The 13626-nt window shown below is 46.0% G+C and overlaps 6 protein-coding genes across 6 annotated transcripts; 3 read left to right on the top strand and 3 right to left on the bottom strand.

The window, feature by feature from the left end:
* Positions 1-51: 51 nt before the first annotated feature.
* hapE (CCAAT-binding factor complex subunit HapE) lies at positions 52-1700 on the bottom strand. The gene is made up of 5 exons (XM_040844076.1): positions 1335-1700; positions 1240-1253; positions 1120-1176; positions 420-1061; positions 52-318 (listed from the first exon to the last, which is right to left on the bottom strand). The coding sequence occupies exons 1-5, from the start codon at positions 1414-1416 to the stop codon at positions 316-318; spliced, it is 798 nt and encodes a 265-aa protein (XP_040696373.1). The 5' UTR covers positions 1417-1700; the 3' UTR covers positions 52-315.
* Positions 1701-2715: 1015 nt separating this feature from the next.
* On the top strand, positions 2716-3749 carry ASPSYDRAFT_73546 (Fcf2 domain-containing protein; the record flags this gene model as incomplete). The annotated part of the gene is made up of 3 exons (XM_040850715.1): positions 2716-2888; positions 2962-3109; positions 3234-3749. 3 exons carry the CDS (start codon positions 2716-2718, stop codon positions 3747-3749), a joined length of 837 nt encoding a protein of 278 aa, XP_040696372.1.
* A 191-nt stretch (positions 3750-3940) lies between these two features.
* Positions 3941-5270, bottom strand: ASPSYDRAFT_164377 (purine-nucleoside phosphorylase; the record flags this gene model as incomplete). The annotated part of the gene is made up of 7 exons (XM_040843253.1): positions 3941-3985; positions 4040-4319; positions 4373-4578; positions 4639-4703; positions 4786-4865; positions 4926-5004; positions 5066-5270. 7 exons carry the CDS (start codon positions 5268-5270, stop codon positions 3941-3943), a joined length of 960 nt encoding a protein of 319 aa, XP_040696371.1.
* A 407-nt stretch (positions 5271-5677) lies between these two features.
* On the top strand, positions 5678-8972 carry ASPSYDRAFT_62625 (tryptophan--tRNA ligase MSW1; the record flags this gene model as incomplete). The annotated part of the gene is made up of 8 exons (XM_040850148.1): positions 5678-5775; positions 6056-6480; positions 6543-6706; positions 7271-7301; positions 7735-7943; positions 8012-8092; positions 8180-8315; positions 8527-8972. The coding sequence occupies 8 exons, from the start codon at positions 5678-5680 to the stop codon at positions 8970-8972; spliced, it is 1590 nt and encodes a 529-aa protein (XP_040696370.1).
* A 678-nt stretch (positions 8973-9650) lies between these two features.
* ASPSYDRAFT_188999 (pepsin-like aspartic protease) lies at positions 9651-11863 on the top strand. Its single transcript, XM_040843613.1, has 3 exons — positions 9651-10278; positions 10331-10649; positions 10715-11863. The coding sequence occupies exons 1-3, from the start codon at positions 10084-10086 to the stop codon at positions 11653-11655; spliced, it is 1455 nt and encodes a 484-aa protein (XP_040696369.1). The 5' UTR covers positions 9651-10083; the 3' UTR covers positions 11656-11863.
* Positions 11864-11972: 109 nt separating this feature from the next.
* On the bottom strand, positions 11973-13049 carry ASPSYDRAFT_51669 (uncharacterized protein). Its single transcript, XM_040848340.1, has 2 exons — positions 13015-13049; positions 11973-12948 (listed from the first exon to the last, which is right to left on the bottom strand). Exon 2 carries the CDS (start codon positions 12946-12948, stop codon positions 12166-12168), a length of 783 nt encoding a protein of 260 aa, XP_040696368.1. The 5' UTR covers positions 13015-13049; the 3' UTR covers positions 11973-12165.
* Positions 13050-13626: the final 577 nt, after the last annotated feature.

The following is a 13626-nucleotide window of genomic DNA, read 5'->3' as shown; positions in this document are numbered from 1 at the left end:
AAAGAAAAAAAAAAAAAAAAAGAATCACCAGTTCCATGATATCCGTCTTCGCGTGCTCCAAACTATAACTGGCCTTATATACTCCCAGTGAAACATATTGCCCTTCCCTGCTACTAGCAGGAGGCCCTAGCATCGTAGAAACAATAAGCATGGGTATGTTCTAACATAGACTCGATCACCCAGAGCAGCACATCTGGTAACGCTTACCATCAAGTGCCATGGTTCGACGGTTCAGTGTAGGAGATACACTGTAATAAATGCACCGCAACGAGGAGCTTCCCCGTCGCAGGCAGTATCTGTAAATTACAGGCGTCCTCACTGTGAAAAGGGATGGCCGAATTAGCATTCTAAAACTAGAATGGACAGGGGCCGTAAAACGTGGGGGGGAAAAATAGGTATAACCTGGGAGAGCTGCATACCTGCTGTGGGGGTAGATGAGGATAAGGAGTATACATTCCTTCGAACATCTGAGTTTGAGGTTGCGCATACGCCGCGGTTGGATCGGACTGCACAGCACCTCCATACATTGCCTGTTGCCTGTATTCCTGATCCTGGAGAGGGTGCTGCCCCAAGGCCCCGTAATCCGGCGGTGCCATATGATGGGGGTGGTGCTGAACACCATGCTGAGCCGGTGGTAACTGGCCCGCAGGAGGAGGCCCTGCAGCTGCAGTTGGAGCACCTGCTGTCTGGCTTGAGCGTTTTGCATGCGCCGAGGCTTCCTCGCGGGGGACGATATCGATGAGAAAATCAAACATGTCTGACTTGGACAAAGCGGCAGCAATGTCCGATCTTTGCAGTGTCCTTCGCTTGTTATCCTCAGCATGTATCCATGCCCGCATAGTCAGCTCGGTAATGAAAACGTCACAACCTTTGGCAAACAAGATGGGAGCCTCTGCAGATATCATTTTGACTTCTGGGTCAGCCTTCATGACCTTTTTTATCCGGGCTAGCGGTAGTTGGTGGATTTTATAGTCATGGTTATCGGATTCAAGGTGGTTGATTACGTGTTGCCAGTACGTCGTCAAGATATCACGAGCGGTTCCTTGTAAGCCCTGGTTGACCTGATGGAGAACAGAGTACAGTTAGCGATGATGTTATAAGAGGCACAATCATACCCACATTTGCCCATGTGCCAGTATAGAGCTCGGCAACTGGAGCATATCCCTGTGCAGCAAGCTATAGATGATGCGAAGTCAGTTGAACGTGTGGGACCATGTCTGTTTAATGTTGGGCTATTACCGCCGCACTAGCACCTAAGAAAAGGTTTATCAGAACTATAACGGCTCATACAAATAACAAAATCTTAAAGGGGTTCGACGACAGAGGGTCATTACCGTAGTGTCCACCATTCCTTGTGTCGTACAGGGGCTGCTGCCGGCCTTGCTGTTGTCCAGAACTTTGTTGTGTCTGTTCCATAATTTCGACAGGCCTATAATAGAGAGGCTGGATGAAGAGCCCGATTGATGGGTTAATCCGGAGGCGCTGGGCGGTGGGAGTCAAGTCGCGATGTGATGTGATGCAATAGATGAAGCCAACTGCTGTTAAAGCAATCTAGGTGAAGGAGACCTTTAGTGGTATCAGTACATGGAACAATACACAGTTTACTGTTTTGACAGCCACTAATGATAATGATTTGGAACAACACCAGGCAGGTAATGTTTGGGCAAGCAATTGATTGAATTATCGAATAGGCGCCTAGCATTGAGGAGTCAGCAACTCGGCGTCACAAAGCATGCCAAGCACTGTGAGAGCCTGCCTTACTCAAAGTCAAGTGACGTTTACGGCCTCTGCATTGAGGGGTCGTCAACAATTCCCAATGTACTATTATACACTTCTAGTAGATTGATACCAATTTATTTTTGCATACAATATACAAATATTGGATACCATAATATGTTTGGAGGTCATTTCACTTTGCCCTGCCACGAGATTGAACACCCGCGACACAATTCAGAACAGTCGGTTCATAAACCACCTTAGATATGTATAACTGCAGCATTATTTTGGTACTCAAATATTGAATATGAGTACTCAAGTCTCGATGTTCTAAAATTAGTTAACTAACCTCGTGTCTGTATTACGCAAGCTCTGTCATTTTGCAGATTGAAGATTTACTTACATTGCCGCCGTTGATAGACCGGTCAGGCCATAAAAAGCCCAAACCAGTGATAGGGTATTTCATGGGCGTTTATGGTGTATATCTTGGATATATATTACTCTCGAAGGGCCATACTAGGGTGAAGAGTTGCCGGTTGACAATAGCTTCAAGCACTGACATGACTATTGTGTACTCAATCTACCTAGGTATAACATGATCGAGCGCTATGGAATACCCATAGCCATGGAAATAAATATCGAGGACGCAGTAACCTACAACTGCCCTTGCTTACTGAACACTGAACACGCCCCTACTCAACCTTAACCATGGCGGTAATGGCTGATGTGAGAGCCCAAGGGGCAGCAAACTGGAGCTGCCGCGTGGGACTGCGGGAGCCTATTAGGTACGGCGTAGTACTTTGATTAAAGGTTGCACACTTGCCCTGCACAGTGAACCCGCGTACTGGACCTACTCAACCTTGGCGGTGTTGGAAAATCCGAGCTCGCCCCACAAACAGAAATTTCTTGAGAGACAAGCTGCCTTTTTTTAACTCTATAAATAATCTTCAACACCCCCTTGGTTCCTCACTTTTCTTCTATTTCCTGTCTCTATCAAAAATGAACTTATCATCTGCATCTGACCGGGTCATTGTACAATGCCATAATGGTGCACCCTTGACGGATGAGAACATTCAACAACTCCTCGCTCAGGCGGAGCAACGTCTCTGCAAGAATACAGAAACAGTCAGTGACTCGATTACACCCCATCAGGCCGAGCAGAGTATTCCAAAGTATGACCTATACTCCCATGGATGGTGGAATGGCACGTCATGGTTACGAGGGGCTAATAATTTCGCGCTATAGTATCCCCAAGCTATCTACCGGGTCATCTTTGAAACCTTACGTCCGGCAACACAATGACCTTGCAGTTATTGATACTGCAAGAGTAATCGATCCCATAACTAACAATGATAACCAGTCCCTGGCCAGTGAACAGAGGAAGCCAAAAAAGGTATGCTCACGACACACTCTCTCTGCGTCTATCTCCTTTTTTTTTTTCCCTTTTTTTTTCCCCGCCGTTAATTGCTATGAGGAAAACTCAACCATCGCGTAAGCGCTTGATACAGTCTCCACAGCCCGTATTGGGCTGCGCTGTTGCAATGAGAGCACTCTTGTTTCATAGTTACTCTGAGCATCATGTTTATATTAGCATTGCTATTCATCGTGGACTATTAGTTGATATTTTTGCTAATGATGATGTGCTCCAGGATAAACCAACCGCGGGTAATAACTGGTATGATCTTCCGAAGACGGAATTGACGCCTGAATTGAAAAGAGATCTACAACTTCTACGAATGCGTTCTATATTGGACCCCAAACGGCATTACAAAAAAGAAAACAACAAGGCCCAACCACCAAAGTACTCCCAAGTAGGAACTATCATCGAAGGCCCAACCGAATTCTTCAGTGGCCGCATTGCCAAGCGAGACCGCAAGAGGACGTTTGTGGAAGAGGCCCTGGTTCTGGAGAAGGAAAACAAGCGATTCGAGACTAGATATAATGATGTGCAAGGCAAAAAAAGAAGTGGCAGGAAAGCCTTCTACAAGAGTCTACGAGCCAAACGGAATTCTGGTGGAAAGAACCGACACTGATCTATAACTTTCGGCACAGAATCGTCAACTTGGTCAGGCCTGAATCCACAACAGCCACCAGAGAATCAATCAGAAAGACGATCGAAGAATTTTGGCAAGATCGCAGAAACAACCCCATAATTTCCAGGGCGGCGCCTGCATGATGAAACCACAACCTTTGGTTGCATCACTTATAATGATACACTTTTGACTCAAGCTTTAGTGAAAATGTTTGAGACAACATGGACGACCAGTTTCTGGAATGATGTCAGTATCAATCCGGCTTGTCAGGCGTTGTTTTTGACACTCACTTGCATATCTTGAGCTGCAGACCGGCCAGCTTCGAGCACTTCCTCGTGGTTAGCTTTCCCTTCCTGCAGTATAGTGTCTAGGTCTTTCACATCCCTCTCTTGAATGAGATGGTCATCCCCGCGGGGGACAGGTGATAGGACGGCGTTATTTGTTACGAGACTAAATGCTATGATCCGGATACCGCAGTGTCTTGCAACGACAATTTCCGGGACCGTCGACATCCCTACAACGTCTGCTCCGAGCTGGCGAAGCATTCGGCACTCCGCCCTGGTCTCATAACTGGAAATTTCGAGTCAAAAAGGCCCAAAGCTATTCCGAGTGCCGTAGCTTACCTAGGTCCGCCAACGAAAGCATAGACGCCCTCGTGCAATCTCCGGTTACTATTATTTGATTCCATAACTTCTTGCCATGCTTTATGTACCTGGCGACGCAGGTCTAGGTCATAAGCGTCTGACAGGGGTGGGAATCGAGGGCCGAATTCTTCGCAATTAGGCCCTCGCAGCGGGTGGGTACCCGCCAAACCAGCGAGAAAAATGTGCTTTGCGTATTTGTCAGTGCAAACCGGAGTAGTCTAATGCGAGCGAACGGTTTGACTCACGTCGTTTAGTAGTACAATATCGCCGACGACATAATCGGGGTTAAGACCCCCAGCAGCATTTGTCACTATGTGCACAAGCTTGTTAGCCAGCACTAAAAACGCATAGTTTCAACTCCAAACAGGGAAGGGAGGGGGGGGGTGGCTCACAAACAACTGTGTCAACTCCCAGCAACTTGAAAACACGAATAGGAAACGTCACTTGTTCTATGGAATGACCCTCATAGTAGCTAAAGATTGCTGGAATTTAGCGGTTACATTCGCTTCCGTTTTTATCATGAGATCCTTACTGTGCACGGCCAACCATCAAAACGGCCGGGACTTTATTGTCGAGTAGCCCAAACACAAGCTTACCAGCGTGTCCAGGGACTTCGTTTGTTAGTGGGCGGTCTTCTTGCCAAATGGGGCTGCGAAGCAATTTTCAACTGACCGGTCAAACGAGGGAAGTGAGGGATATCAGAATAATCAATTTCTACTCGTTGCGCGCTATCAATGGTGTTTGCAAGTCCGCCTAATCCAGAGCCACAAACGATAGCTACACGGGGACTTTGCAATATGCTGGGTAAATTTTTGTTTATGAAAGTGTAAGCTTCACCCGTCCTCTCGAGGTTCGAAAGACATGCAGGCTGCTCCATGTGATTCGGCATCCTTCGCTTTGCTGGTATTGACCGCACTGTGGTTTGTTAAGGCACGGATAAGATAGCGCTTGATTGGTGAGACAGAAACCTTCGCACAAAACACTTGACTTAAGCAAAGTGAAGCTGTGTTTGTTATGGGCGAAATGAATTATTTGTCAATTAAATTATCAGCTGGGTGGTCAGTAGTAGGTGGGTAAACTTGAGTTTTCCAGGTAGTTAGTTATTTGGTCACGAGGGGTTGATTAGTAAGGTAAAATCTCAGGAACAACAAGGGACCTGGAAACACTCAGGTCAACGGAAGCAACAAACCGAGCAAGCGTCCTATAGGTCTCTCTTGTGCGAGGTTTAATTTCCTCGGCGATAAAAAGATAAAAGGAAACGAAAGGAAATTAAACAAGGAGAACATGTCACAGTTATCACCCCACAATATCTTATTGCGGGCAGGCAGGCGGTTGCAGGTACAGTCTTTGGAATTCTATATCGCGCAGGAATTTACATTGATGTATCGACCAGTTTTTTGCGCGATCGCGAGCTCTTCTTAGCACGTCTAGTCAGCCAGGCAATCTCAAAATTTCCCAATCCACCGCAACGAAGCCAGACCAAACAGAAGAAACGTTCGTCGTTCCGTTTATTTGCTGTCCCTTCGGTTGTTAATGGATACAGGTCAACACAACCTCAACAGCCCTTCAATTCATCAGTCAAGGAATGGTACGCTTCCCAATCTATCTCTGATCTCGTGCCGGGAACTTATGAAGGATCTTTCTGACATGTGATGGCGGTAGGGGAGAACGTCTAAGTGATATCAACCTCAATGCGCGACTACCGAGAAGCGTACAAGCGCTATACTTACGGCCGCTCCGGAGAAAGGCCGAGTACGGCCTTCCAGTTTGCGACCTTCAGTTAAGATCGTACAGCGTGCGGAACCTAGAATTTTTCACTGATTTTGCTATTCGAGCTGCCTATTACTTAAAACTCCCGGTCTCTGGTCCTGTCCCCCTACCCAAAATTACCGAGCGATGGACTTTCCCACGGAGTAATTTCGTACACAAGAAGAGTCAGGAAAATTTTGAACGCATAACCCTTCGCCGGTTGATTCAGATTAAAGATGGTAACCCCCAAGTTGTCCAAGCTTGGCTTGCCTTTGTCCGGAAGCATGCATTCTATGGTGTCGGAATGAAGGCAAATGTATGGGAGCATGAAAGTCTCGGTAAGACACAAACCCCAATGCTACATGCGAGATTACGATATCCTAACAGCGTCGATGACCAGAAATTGCGAGGAACATGGACCAAGCTCTTCCGGAGGTTGAAAAAAATCTCGAGCTTCATCTTTCACAGTTTGGCCGTCGTGAAGACAAAACGTCTGAGACAGGGGAGTTATTATCTGAGTTTTTGGGAAACGAGCGGCTATCTTTAAACAAGGGACCACTGGCTGTTGGCAGCCAATAGGGTTCCCTTCTTGTATAAGTGTTCTCTTATCGATGTTCTCTGTCGACGCTTAGCTTTAACCAACTGTATATTACTGTGCATCTATAAGTATACCTCATAAAGCATGAAGTAAGCACCAATACTCGTAGCAAGCATTATGTGGTGAGCCGCGCTATATAATGTACATGTTCTTCCCTTCTTATGATGTTGTTCCGGCTAGAATAGACAAGAACATGATTCACCACTGGGTTGAGACAGTTCCGATCGTTCCGTTCACTGCAGAAGTAGCTTTGGCTTTGTTCTCCAAAGACAGAATTCACTGGTACTGTCAGACTGAATACATGCAATAAATAGCCTTACTAAGTAAGGCTGTCCTTTTTGGTCAAGTAGTAAATTTATTCGACAGGTATAAGCCCGGGATGTTCCTAAATAGGAAACCTGTAACTTCTCTATATAAGACTACTACAGTACCACATGTTGAAGTCATAGTATCTGCTAGAATATAATCTAACAGAAGCTAGATATTAGAGATATTAATACTCTCTAATATAAAATACCTACTATATAAAGTTAGCTATATACAGGAGGGCCAGATTTACCAGTATCACAGACCTACAATACTAAGAGAGTATATCAGATTAAATACATATAATAAACACCCTTACTAAGTAAGGGTGTTTGGTGCCCTTTTTGGTCAGGTGGTAAATTTATTCAACAGGTACATCCAGGTCACGTGTATTAAAATTGTCTCGGCGAGCCATTCCAAGGACTCTCATAAACTCCGGGAACAAACTTAAACCTAACGTCAACCCCCCGAAAGCCTTCGACAACCGGGCGAGATATGCGTGCTGCAGTTGGAAAACATGGCCAATGCCTCCAAACATTCAAAACACGCAAGGGAATTGGCTATAACAAGAGTTTCGACATCCGACCTGTAAGACCGTCTCTGAGGTGGAAAAGTTCTCGGAATTCACAACAGCATTTTGCAACCACAATCTTTTCCGGAATTCAACCCACCGGTGTGCCGCACCTAGGAAATTATCTTGGTGCTCTGCGTGAGTGGGTTAAATTACAGGATGCCGCCACCGACGATACTAAGTTAATATTTTCCATCGTCGATTTGCATGCATTAACAGTGCCTCAGCAAGGGCACGAATTGAGGAAATGGAGAAAAGAGGCCTTTGCGACGTTGTTAGCCGTTGGTTTAGATCCCAAACGTTCGACAATATTCTATCAATCTGCCGTATGCGATAGCCCGAGATCCATTCAATGTTACTTCCACGCCGGATATCCAGCTGATAAGCTAGTCAGGTTCATCACCATGCTCAGCTATTCTGGATTCTTAGTACTGTAGCGTCTACGGGTTACCTATCTCGGATGACTCAATGGAAGGTGAGTGCTCTCTAAAAGACAATACAATCTATGTCCCTTATTGGAAAAAGAGAATACACCACATAGGTATATAATTAACCCAATCAGAGCAAACTTCAACTGCCAGAAGACACTACGTTGGAAAATGCAGAGGTTCGGTCGAAGCTACGCCTCGGTCTTTTTTCATATCCAGTGCTCCAGGCTGCGGATATCCTGGTTCATAGGTCTGCTTACTATCCGTCGGGTAAATAATATCCTTCTAATGTGACCTAGAGCTACCCATGTTCCAGTTGGAGAGGACCAAAGGCAGCATCTGGAATTCTCCAGGAATACTGCAAATAGCTTCAACCACCTCTACGGAACAGTATTCCCATCTCCGGAAGCACTGATTTGTTAGGCCGCCCAGCTCATATATAGCCCCTTAGTGATGGTGTTCATCAGCTAACTACCATTAGCACCCGCGAAGAGAGTGATGTCTCTGAAGGAGCCAACGCTCAAAATGTCAAAATCTCATGTTGACGAACGCTCAAGGATCATACTCACAGATTCCCCAGAGGACATTCGACAAAAGGTCAAAGCTGCACTTACAGACTCGGAGCCTGGCATAACCTATGATCCGATTTGCCGGCCAGGTATATCCAACCTCATAGAGATCCTAAGCCATCTCGAAGAAAGCTCGTGCTTCGAAATCGCATCACGATACGAGTCGGCGAGTCCACGAGCTCTCAAGGAGCACCTGTCTGAAAAGATCTGTAAGGCATTGTCTCCGATTAAAGAAAAGTACAATTCAACTGTCTCAGACAGCCGTAGTTTAGACGTTATTTCGGAGGAAGGAGCCCAGAAAGCACGTGCCAATGCCGAGATCACTATGAAGAAGGTCCGAGAAACTATGGGGCTATGATATTTTGTCGCGAACGCGAATCATTAAATAGGCCACTGTTCTTTGTTCTGTTTAATATTTCGACTCCAAAATCTACTGTATCAATACCAATTGCATCATCTCGGTGGGCACTTTCCCTTTAAATCCGAGTACGCATTTGTCATGTAATCGTGCGTAAAGGTCTTTGAATTGGTAACCAACTCACCATCTGGGGATACATACATGCTCGTAGATAGTTTCCAGCATTGGGAGACAATGATGACTCAGGCCAAGTAAATCCAATGTGGGTGCACCTTGGATTAGTTGGTGTGCCTGATATGGCGACATCGGTTCAACTAAGAAAGCCATCATTCCAAGCGACCGATGAATTGCGGAATCCCTGGCATGAATATATCGTTGGCTAGTTGAGAATTGCACCGGCGTTGCACTTCTGCAGCTTGATACATGACTAACAAAGCTATGGACCCGAAAGTGGACTAGTTCCGTTCGAGGTACTCCGAATGCGTTGCCGACGCCGGCAACGGCGGATAGTTAAGGTTTCCGACCGGTCCGACTTGGCATAGCTTCGTCGCTTTCGGTAAGTTCGGTGCCGGAACCTCCATCCTACCTAAGTTCTAGATAGGCTAGTCTTCGATCCTTCGATGCTGGGTCCGCCTTGTAGTCTCCCACGCTTTATTTTCAGAAAGGCAGTTTGACGGCCAAGTCCATACTATGTCAAATAGGTTTCTAATTATATCCTCTAGTCAGTATCCAATCGCAATTCAAGCACCCAACATTCAATAACCCAACACAGGAAGGTTCTAAATGGCTCCGCAATCTGTACAACCGGCGCAATGATGACGACAGCAATAGGATGCTGCGCATGACTATTGGATAGTGTAGGCTCCGTTCTCAGCCATCCGGTCCAGGCAGCAATAGCAGCACACCTCTTACAAAAAAACTCGCCATGCGCCAGTCAACGGCGCTAGCTGGGAGTTTACTACCTACTTACTAGCTAGGGTAGTCCGTCTTATCCTTAAAAGGCTTTCATCGAAATTTGTCAGTTGTATTTCTATCGTATAACCCACTGCCCACTTGCTTCTCATTAAATCCCAAGCGGCTGTGGGGCACCCCAGCTTGTAGGCAAGCCACGATGTGGAAAGTTTATTCAATTCTCGGTGCTTTGCTGTTTACACGAAGTTGGGCGAGTCCATTCGTCCTTCCACAAAGTGGCTCGCCCGCTGTTGTTCAGCTAAATATCCTTCGCAACGATATCCCGGATCCCATAACGAGAGACCAAACGAGGCGAAAACGAGACAAGACAGTCTTGCAGTTGATTGATAATGAGGTACGTTGGCTAATAGATTCTCTGTGTATATCAGGGACTTACTATTCAGCAGGAGACGCTCTACTTCTGCAATGTAACAATCGGCACACCAGAGCAAAACCTACGGTTGATTCTCGATACTGGTAGCAGTGATCTTTGGTGTAATGCTGCAAATTCAACACTTTGTTCGTCATCTAGAGATCCATGTCGTATACCTGGCTCATTTGACCCAAGCGTGTCTTCATCGTTGTCTTATGTTTCATCCGATTTCAACATCACGTATGCAGATGGGACAGGCGCCGCTGGGGACTACGTAACGGACACACTCCACATCGGCGGAACAACGGTCAAAGATTTTCAGTTTGGAATTGGGTACTCATCTAGCTCCGCGGGTAAGTCAGGCCAGGCATGCGCTTCGTCAAACCTTTGTTTGGAATATTAACAATTCCCAATTAAGAGGGGGTTTTAGGAATTGGTTACCCATCGAATGAAGTTCAGGTTGCCCGTTTTGGGGACGATGCTTATCCCAACCTTCCTCAGATCTTAATGCAGAAGGGCTTCATTCGATCGAGCGCCTACAGCCTGTGGCTGAATGATCTTGAAGCAAATACTGGGTCTATCCTCTTCGGGGGGGTTGATACAGAGAAGTATCATGGAGATCTACGGACTCTTCCTGTCCAGAGCATCAATGGTGGATATAATGAACTCATAATAGCACTGACTGGTGTTTCGCTCAATACTAAGTCCACAGATCGCCATTTGTCCTCAGGCGCGCTGCCTGCGGCGGTACTCCTTGACTCTGGGAGCTCTCTGTCATATTTACCAGACTCCATTACGGAGGAAATTTACAGGGACATCGGTGTTACTTACGAGCCATCCACTGGTGCCGGGTATGTGCCGTGTAGCTTGGCTCAAGATGACATCAATATAACATTCACATTCTCGTCCCCACAGGTCACTGTTGGCATCAGTGAACTTATTATAAACGGCGGGGGACTTCGCTTTTCAAACGGTGATCGTGCTTGTATATTCGGCATTGCCCCTGCCGGGGACAGCACTGCTGTTCTTGGTGATACTTTTCTGCGCAGCGCGTATGTTGTCTATGATCTAACAAATAATGAGATCTCGCTCGCACAAACCAGGTTCAATTCAACCGAGAGCAATATTTTTGAGATACAAAGTGGGGATCACGCTGTACCTAATGCGACAAAGGTATCTCACCCTGTTACCTCGGTCGTGGCCGATGGCTCGGGGGCGCGAATTGGGGGGCCGACCGACAGCGGAAACACTATACAATCTACAGACACGGGCACGGCAGTGGCATGGGGGCGCGCAATGGGCGTTTCAAAACATCTCGCTTTGAGCGCTGTGGTGATGTGGCATATATGTATTTTTTGACCGGCCCTATGTACATCTTGAGTCATTTACATGTAAATAGTGTGGAGGCATGTAGCTACTACCAATTAAAGATGCAACTATATGTGTAGCATGAACTATGATTTTTAGGGGCCTGCTTTTTAGGGGCCTGCTAGGGGCCTGCTGTACGCACTGTGCACCTTGATGGCCGCATGCACACCTCTATTAAACATATAATCTTATCAGCCACACACACACACCCCCTCTAAGCCTAATTAGAAAGAATAATATCATATAACTACTCTGTAGTGGCCTGCCCTCTGTTACGCTCTAGGAAACAGTGACAAATATCCATATAGCGGTATACTAAAGCACTGATTTTATTCACACTACTGAAGGGAATCATACCATAGTTACCCCTCCAGTAATACTATTAATACCAGCGAGTTTGCCGGTATATCAAATAAGCATGGTTTCTTAGTATAGCCCTGAAGTTTTGTTTTCCGTGGAATAACATCATCCCTTTTCATGTATAAACTTGGAACTATAATATTAATCCCATGTCTGCATGATAACTGCACATGGGTCTGTATCCATACCCGTATCTGACCAAATATTAACATGTCCTTTACCCAAGCCTTTATAGCTATGAATAATATTTTCACATATCATCGCGACCCGTACTGCCTGCAAGCGGCTCCCACATTCAAGAACGCCCAGTTTAACCTGTAATGCGCACATCAGAGCTGCAATATGATGGTAGAAGAAATCCTCCGGACGGAAATCCCCAGAGTCTACCATAAATTGCGAAATATTTTCTGGTGGCACCAATGCGAGTTTCGGCTCGAAAATCCGGACGCTGCGTGATGTGGTTCCATCGTGATACTCCTCCAACGAAACATATGGCGGATTTGAGATAAGAACATCAATCTGGGAATTGGAGACATTGGAGAATATGGATGTATAGTCGCACATATCCTCCATTACCAGAGGCCTTTTAGGATTATACTCAAGTACATTTCTGCGTTGGAACCTGACATCTGTTAATGCACGTTGTGACAGTTTTCCCATGCGGACATTGCGCTCGACATTTTTTTGCGCCAAGCTGACAGCCGTAGCACTGATGTCAATGCCGATAATTGATAACTTTGAAAAGTGGCAAGAGAGGAGATTATGCAGAAGCAGTGGTATGCACCCAGTTCCCGTGCAGAGATCTATGATACGTAGCGGCTTATCTCCTCTCCCCATGCCGGAGAATCGACCCAATATCAATTCTGCGGCGTGAAGGGTAATAGCTTCTGTTTCATGTCTGACGCCCAGAGAATTAGGATACATCTGATGGTAGCGAGGATGAAATTAGTTAAGAGTATCGATACCTTGGAATCAACACACCCCTTGTACATTTGATGTCAAGTTCCCCAAAAGGCTGATCCCCCAGTATGTATTGGAGAGGTACACCCCTTGACCGTGCTAGGCACATTGATTTCAACAGACTTCTCCAGCCATGAACTCTCTGCTTTGTCCCGTTTGGCTGACATTTCGACGTTGATCGCACAATACACAGAGCTCGTTCATACAGCCATCGTAATTCGTTTTTTGCCGACGGCAGCGAACGGCACTCCCTCAAGAGGAGCGGAAGAAGGGGGTGTTGTGTACGTGCTTGGAGTATAGCCACTGTTGCGATCCGGGGCATTGGGTCACGCGCGCTATGTACCACGACGGTCAGGAGACACGTTATGTTTTCATCACAGCTGGCGTGATATGTATTTGAGTGGCCGAGGCGAAGGCAAATCCGGATGGGTGGGTCAGCTCCTGCCTTCATTGACCATTAGAGGGGTGTTTTGGGCCTTGAAATTTCGGATGAAGATGATTACTATAAACGGCTAGTATATAGTTAACTAGGCTACTAAGTCTTCTATATAAATAAATTATTAATAATTAAATAATAATTAAATAATAATTAATTTTAGTAAGCTTTAATACTAACATGATTCCCATGTCATGACTGCCAAG

The sequence above is a fragment of the Aspergillus sydowii genome (genome assembly GCF_001890705.1).
Source record: "Aspergillus sydowii CBS 593.65 unplaced genomic scaffold ASPSYscaffold_19, whole genome shotgun sequence".
Lineage (NCBI taxonomy): Eukaryota > Fungi > Ascomycota > Eurotiomycetes > Eurotiales > Aspergillaceae > Aspergillus > Aspergillus sydowii.
The sequence above is the reverse complement of the archived record's forward strand: the minus strand, read 5'-3'. Positions and strand labels throughout refer to the sequence as shown.

Excerpts from the sequence above, each read along its gene's own strand:
- hapE (XM_040844076.1), bottom strand. The coding sequence starts at position 1,416 with ATGGAACAGACACAACAAAGTTCTGGACAACAGCAAGGCCGGCAGCAG. Across the intron at positions 1,062-1,119 it reads ATACTGGCACATGGGCAAAT|GTCAACCAGGGCTTACAAGG; the intron begins GTGGGTATGATT and ends GTTCTCCATCAG.
- ASPSYDRAFT_188999 (XM_040843613.1), top strand. The coding sequence starts at position 10,084 with ATGTGGAAAGTTTATTCAATTCTCGGTGCTTTGCTGTTTACACGAAGT. Across the intron at positions 10,279-10,330 it reads TGCAGTTGATTGATAATGAG|GAGACGCTCTACTTCTGCAA; the intron begins GTACGTTGGCTA and ends ACTATTCAGCAG. Across the intron at positions 10,650-10,714 it reads GTACTCATCTAGCTCCGCGG|AGGGGGTTTTAGGAATTGGT; the intron begins GTAAGTCAGGCC and ends TTCCCAATTAAG.
- ASPSYDRAFT_51669 (XM_040848340.1), bottom strand. The coding sequence starts at position 12,948 with ATGTATCCTAATTCTCTGGGCGTCAGACATGAAACAGAAGCTATTACC.